Source organism: Carlito syrichta, unplaced genomic scaffold, assembly GCF_000164805.1.
Source record: "Carlito syrichta isolate Samal-C Ts95f unplaced genomic scaffold, Tarsius_syrichta-2.0.1 Scaffold316169, whole genome shotgun sequence".
Lineage (NCBI taxonomy): Eukaryota > Metazoa > Chordata > Mammalia > Primates > Tarsiidae > Carlito > Carlito syrichta.
The window spans coordinates 377032-383829 of NW_007260265.1; the positions used below are offsets into that span (position 1 = coordinate 377032).

The following is a 6798-nucleotide window of genomic DNA, read 5'->3' on the forward strand; positions in this document are numbered from 1 at the left end:
AAGGCCTTCCTCGGTTCTCGACTGGCTCTGTCAGCCCCTGGCCCCCTGCTTTGCGGGGTGCTGCAAGCCGGGCCTCGAGTCACCCCAACAGGGTCCCGAGTCTGGCCCCACCCACTGCTGTGGGCGCTACAGCTCATGGTTAGCACGGGGCCTGGCTTCCTGGGGAGCGTCTCTGGCCCAGTGATGTGAGGGGCCTTGAGCTTGCCCTGGTGAGCCCAAGGCAGCTAGGAGCAGCTAGGAGTTTGTCCACCTTGCTGGACTTCCGATGGGGAAGTTCTGGCTGGACACCCGGGACCACAGGCTGGGAGGTGCCAGAAGGGCCCCAGAAGCCAACGAGACCCCTCTTCTTCTCTCCCTGCTTTCCAAGTAAGGAGGCCAGAGATGGAGTCCACAGAGATGACTCAGGAGCAGAGTTTGGGACGGAACTGGCTCCACCCGAAGTTTCCTGAAATGCCCCCTATAGTTTCCAGATCTTTCCTCGGGCTTGGGGCCTCTTTAGCTGCCGGGCCCCTCTGTTCCCCTCACACCCCTCGCAGTGTCCCAAGAGGCACTTGGGAGCAGGGGCGGGTGGCAGACCACAGTATCTGCTCTTCTCTGTAGTAGATATCAACCACAGGATCCTGAACGAGCCCCTCAAGCATTCTGACTTCTTCAACGTGAAGGAACTGTTTTCCCTGAAGAGTCTCTTCGATGCCCGAGTGCATCTGGGTCATAAAGCTGGCTGTAGGCACAGGTCAGTGATGCCCCTGGCTCAGCCAGCCCCGTAGTGGTTCCCCAATGGGCTTGGGAACCCCCCCACCCCACCCCTTGAGTCTAAGACCACTTTTTTCTTTTTCTTTTTTTGAATCGGGATCTCACTCTGTTGCTTAGGCTTAGGCTGGAGTGCAGTGGCAGGATAACGACTCACCGCAGCCTCCACCTCCTGTGCTTAGGTGATCCTCCTACCTCAGCCTCCCAGGTAGCTGGGACTACAGGTGTGTCCCATCACGTCCGGCTCATTTTTGTATTTTTGTAGAGACACGGTCTTGCTGTGTTGCCTAGGCTGGTCTCGAACTCCTGGGCTCAAGCAATCCTCCTGCCTCAGCCTCCCAAAGTACCGGAATGATAGACATGAGCCACAGTGCCCAGCTTTTGACTGCTTCTGAACTGCCCTGTGTCCGTTTTAAGTGAGTGCTGTCTCCTTCTCCAAATGGGAACACTAGTCTTTAAAGAAGGGCAGTAGTGTGTTATCCAGACCTGGCTGGAACTACTGTGTGTCACAGCCCTAAGTGGGGACCCACCTACTGGGGGATGAAGATTTCCACAGGGTCAGGGACCGAAGGCCAAGGGCAGAACCGTGATGAGGGTGGGAGCTGTAGATTGGCCCCTGTGGTGGGACAGGGCCTTCTCTGCTGTGGGAAAAGGAATAACTGATCCAGTAGTCTTTTTTTGCTGTTTTTTTTTTGTTTGTTTGTTTGTTTGTTTTTGGTTTTATTTGAGTTGGAGTCTCACTCTGTTACCCAGACTGGAATGCAGTGGCCGCTCATGGCCACCGCAGCCTTGACCTGCTGGGCTCCATTGATCCTTTCGCCTCAGCCTTCCAAGTAGCTGGAACTACAGGCGCGTGCTACCACGCCCGGCTAATTTTTTATTTATTGTAGAGATGAGGTCTCGCCAAGTTGCCCAGGCGGGTCTTGAACCCGCAGGCTCAGGCAATCCACTCACCTCAGCCTCCCAAGGCTGGGGATTACAGGCTGAGCCACAAAGCCCGGCTTGTTTTTCTTTTGTTTTAATAGAGACAGTGTCTCGCTATGTTGCCTAGGCTGGTCTCGAACTCCTGGGCTCAAGCAATCCTTCTACCTCAGCCTCCAAAATACTGGGATGACAGGCATGAGCCATCACGCCCAGCCTAGTCCAGTGTCCTTTCCTGGCCATGTCGACTACTGTGGGGAGGACAGACGGGTGTCAGGTGGGAGGCCAGGGAGGATGGTGGGTGGGCAGCTGGGGCACGGTTGTGCAGCTCGACTCTCGGTGCCAGAAGACCTGGCACAGCGGGAGGATGTGTGGCCATGGGGGTGAGGGGGAAGGGCAGAGCCAGGGGACTAGGGCTGGAGGTGGGTGTGGCCACTGGGATCCCAGACCTTTGGGCAGAGCCCTGTGGGTGGGGCTTGGTGTCACTTACTGGGATGATGAAAATAAGGGGAGGTTTGGGGGACATCACACGCTCGGGCCTATGAGAGGCAAACTCTTAGGCTGCCCCAGTGGAGAGGTCACATATGTCCTAGGAAGGCAGGCCTGGGCCCAGGGTCTGTCATTGCAAGGAGAGCCTGGGAGAAGAGGAGGGCTAGGGAGCCATCAGGTCAGCTTGGGAAGGGCCCTGGAGAAGGGGCGGGCCTGGGAGCCTCGGGTCGGCACAGGAGGACCCCGGGGTCTGTAAGTGCAAGGAGGGCCCTGGGATCCTTCAGCACTGGGAGGGCCCTGGGGCCAGGGCCAGGGAGGGGGCATTTTCAGAGAATCGGGACAGGAGGTCAGGGTGAAGCCCTGACCTGCCAGGGTTTGGAGTCAGGGGAGAGGGACAGTCAGGGCAGGGGGAAAACATGGTCCTCTGCTGACGCTTATGAGACATGGGGCAGGAAAAGGTGTGACCATAGCAAGAGGGCAGTCAGCGGTATCTTGACAAGCAGACTCAGTTGAAGGAAGGGACAATCCAGCGGGAGTGGACAGTAGGTGAGGACCTGAGGCCGCTAGTGCAGACGATTCCCCTGCCATGTGCTGGGGGCAGGACCGTCATTTACCCCACAGTCCTCTGCCCAGGTCAACCACGGTCCCGGGCCCTCAGTCGGGCTCCCCTCCCAGGCTTGGCCGGCTCCTGCCTGATGTCCTCAATACTTTTGGCCCAGAGCAACCCTCTTCAGCCCTACCCCAAAGGGTCTTTGTCCATAAAATCTCAGGACACAGAGAGTGATAACTGGGGCTAGTGCATGTGCCACACCGTGCAGAGTGTCCCCTTGGTGTCACATAAATGTCCAGGCATTCATGCGGGGTCAGTTCCCTTTAAACCCCCACAGGAGGAAACGGGGGTCAGAAGGGCTGAGCCACGCACCGCAGGCCTGTAGGTGGCATGCAGCCCAACCTGCCCTGGTACCCCGGGACTACCAGGCCGTCACTCACGGCACAGAGGTCCTTACTGCCATCTGGCCACATGGGGAGTGTAGGGAATAGTCCTTCCTGGCCCACAGCGCCCCCACAGAGGGGCTGGGGGTCTCGACAGGCGTTTGTGCTCTGGGAAGGGGCCAACAGCTGCCCCGGGAGCCCTCACCGCCCCTGCCCTGACTGGGACCCTGGCAGGTTCATGGAGCCGTACATCTTCGGGAGCCGCCTGGATCAAGACATCATTGACCTGGAACAGACAGTCACACACCTGCAGCTGGCCTTGAACGTCACTGCCCACGTGGCCTACCGCAAAGGCATCATCTTGTTCATGAGCCGCCACCGGCAGTTCTCACACCTGATCGAGAACATGGCCCGCGACTGCGGCGAGTATGCGCACACTCGCTACTTCAAGGGTGGGCTGCTGACCAACGCACCGCTGCTCCTGGGCCCCACTGTGCGCCTGCCTGACCTCATTGTGTTCCTGCACACGCTTAACAACGTCTTCGAGCCCCACGTGGCCGTGAGGGACGCGGCAAAGATGAACATCCCCACCGTGGGCATCGTGGACACCAACTGCAACCCCTGCCTTATCACCTACCCCGTCCCTGGCAACGATGACTCGCCGTCGGCTGTCCACCTTTACTGCTGGCTCTTCCGCACAGCCATCAGCCGCGCCAAGGAGAAGCGCAGGCAAGTCGAAGCTCTGTACCGGCTGCAGGGCCAGCAGGAAGCCAAGGGCCGTGGATCAGTCGACCCTCCTTCCACGGTGGACCTGAGCCGTTCCCTGTGATGTGCCACCCTCCTCCTCCCCGCAGAGCAAGCTACCACCAGTTAGCTGGACGTGGTAGCACATGTCTGTGTGGGGATCCTCTTCCCCGGCTGTAGGCCACAGCATTTTCAGTCCCTTGAGGCATCTGTGTCCTTTTTTTTATTTTTGGTTAGCGTCTCACTGTGTCTCCCAGGCCACGGCCCCCCCTCAGCCTCCTGGGTAGCTGGGACTACAGACACGTGCCACCACACCCAGCTAATTTTTTGCTTTGTTGTAGAGATACTCGAACCCTGGGCTCAGGCAGTCCTCTCACCTCTGCCTCCCAAAGTGCTGGTATTACAGGTGTGGGCCACTGTGCCTGGCTTTCCTGGCTGCCTGACAGTACTGTTTTGTTCTGATGCTGTTTTGTAACATGAAGTTTCAGGAGGACCCCCAGGAGCTCCCACCTGCATTGGGGAAGGCCAGACAGTGTGATTACCTCGGAAATAAAACAGGCAGTCTTGGGTAAAATGTTACTTGGAGCCTTGGGCTCTGCTGTATATGGCTGTGCTTTCATTGGTGTGGTTTTTATCAGACACCTACAGGGGGTCTTGGGGAGCAAACAAGAAGTGCCCGTTGGCACAAGGGCAGGAGGAAACGGGAGGTAGTTTGTAGTCTGAAGGGTTTTTTTTGTTTTGAGACAGTCTCGCTTTGTGGTCCAGATCGGAATGCCGTGCTGTAATCATGGTTCACCACAGCCTCAATCTCTTGGACTCCAGTGATCCTCCTGCCTCGACCTCCCGAGTAGCGGGGACTATAGGCGTGCACCACCGTGCCTGGCAAATTTTTTTTTTTTTTGAGTTGGAGTCTCACTCTGTCGCCCAGACTGGGGGGCAGTGGCCACTCCCGGCCACCGCAACCTCGACCTGCTGGGCTCCAGCGATCCTTCTGCTTCAGCCTTCCGAGTAGCTGGAACTACAGGCGTGTGCTACCACGCCCAGCTAATTTTTTGATTTATTGTAGAGATGAGGTCTCGCCAAGTTGCCCAGGTGGGTCTCGAACCCGCGGGCTCAGGCAATCCTCTCACCTCAATCTCCCAAGGCATGGGATTACAGGCTGAGCCACCGAGCCCAGCTGCAAGATACCATTTCTAAAAAAAAAAATCAAAAATTAAGCCAGGCTTGGTGGTGAATGCTTGTACTGTAGTCCCAGGACTTTGGGAGGCTGAGGCACGGAGGTCATCTGAGCCTGGGAGTTTGAAAGAAGCCTGGGCAACATAGGGAGACATCTCTGCAAAAAATTAGCTGGGTGTGGTGGCTAGTGCCTGTAGTCTCAGCTACTCAGGAGGCTGAGGCAGGAGGATCGCTATAGCCCAGGAGGTTGAGATTGCAGTGAGCCATGATTGTGCCACTGAATTCCAGCCTAGGCAACAGAGTGAGACTCCGACTCAGAAAATAAAAAAATCCTTGCATCAGCCCCGGAAGTAGAGCCAGCTTGGACTCCAGCGCCAGTTCAACACCGGAACTAGAACCCTGCGTGTAGTGGGTGGGGCCGCACCAGGAGGAACCTCCCGTGGACAGTGAAGATGGAGGAGGCTCAGACCACACATGGGGCCTGCAGTGGAATGACTTCCTGGGCAGCCTCAGAGCCTTCTAGGCCTCTTCCGGTGGTTGCCAAACATGGGCTGAGCTGAGTGAGAAGCCTCCTCTCTCAATGTCCCCTCCCCACCTGGTGGCTGCGCACTGCGCTGATGGGCGTGGAGAGCAGCTCAGCAGGGCAGGATGGGCCTTTTTTCTGGCACCTGCCGCTCAGACCTGCCATTCCCTGGCCCCAAGCCAAAGTTCTGGTCAGATTGCCCCATTACAAATCACGTGGCTTGGGCAAGTTTCTTAACCCTAAAGCCTCAATTCTCCACTGCAGAGTAACTGGAGGGGTTTTTTTTGAGACAGTCTCCCTCTGTCAAACAGGCTGGAATGCAGCAGCATGATCACAGCTCACGGTCGCCTCAAACTTCTGTGTGCCAGCAATCCTCCTGCCTTGGCCTCCCGAGTAGCTGGGGCCACAGGCGCATGCCACCACACTAGACTAGTTTTTCTAATGTACGTCTGTATGTTGGTGTCTCATGTTACTGCTCAGGCTGGAGTGCAGTGGCACGATCACGGCTACCACAGCCTCAACCTCCTGGGTGATCCTTCTTCCTCAGCCTTCCAAGTAGCTGGAACTACAGACACTTGCCACCATGTCCCACTTATTTTTTAATCTTTTGTAGAGAGAAGGTCTCGTTATGTTGCCCAGGCTGCTACCGAACCCCTGGGCTCAGGCAGTCCTCTTGCCTCAGCCTCCCAAAGTGCTGGGATTACAGGCATGAGCCATCGTGCCCAGCCTAATTTTTATTTTTTGTAGAGACAAGGTCTTGTTACATTGCCCAGACTGGTCTTGAACTCCTGGCCTCAAGCAGTCCTCCCACCTTGGCCTCCCAAGTGCTGAGGTTACATGGCCAATTGTGGAGATTCAAGGACTGGACAGATAGGAGACTTGGCAGGACTGGATGTCCAAGGGGAGCCAGACCCATGGGTCACCCCCATCTGCCCAGGACACTCATTAGGCACCTGATGTGTACTAGAGTCCATGGCAGACATCAGGCAGAGCGCCTGGTGGGGAAGCAGATCTGGGTGCACCGCGGGCCTCCCGACTCTGCCCCTGTGGTGGTCGCCACCGGTCAGTCGCAGAGAACCCCCGAGAGTCTCCTGTGGTGCCTGGCAGAAGGCGAAACCCCAGATGGCCTCTAAGAAGTGTCAGGGACTAACGAACTCAAGGCGGGGGGGCGGGGCGTGCCTGGCCCGCTCTCGGGAGCTTCCGCGTAAAGAAGCGACGTGCCACCCTCCAGTGCCTTTGGCGCGGGGGCCAGAGATGGCGGG

The 6798-nt window shown here is 57.3% G+C and overlaps 1 protein-coding gene across 1 annotated transcript; it reads left to right on the top strand.

Moving 5' to 3' along the window:
- The first annotated feature begins 265 nt into the window (after positions 1 to 265).
- On the top strand, positions 266 to 4125 carry MRPS2 (mitochondrial ribosomal protein S2). Its single transcript, XM_021706865.1, has 3 exons — positions 266 to 308; positions 601 to 733; positions 3328 to 4125. The coding sequence occupies exons 1-3, from the start codon at positions 266 to 268 to the stop codon at positions 3920 to 3922; spliced, it is 771 nt and encodes a 256-aa protein (XP_021562540.1). The 3' UTR covers positions 3923 to 4125.
- The last annotated feature ends 2673 nt before the right edge of the window (positions 4126 to 6798 follow it).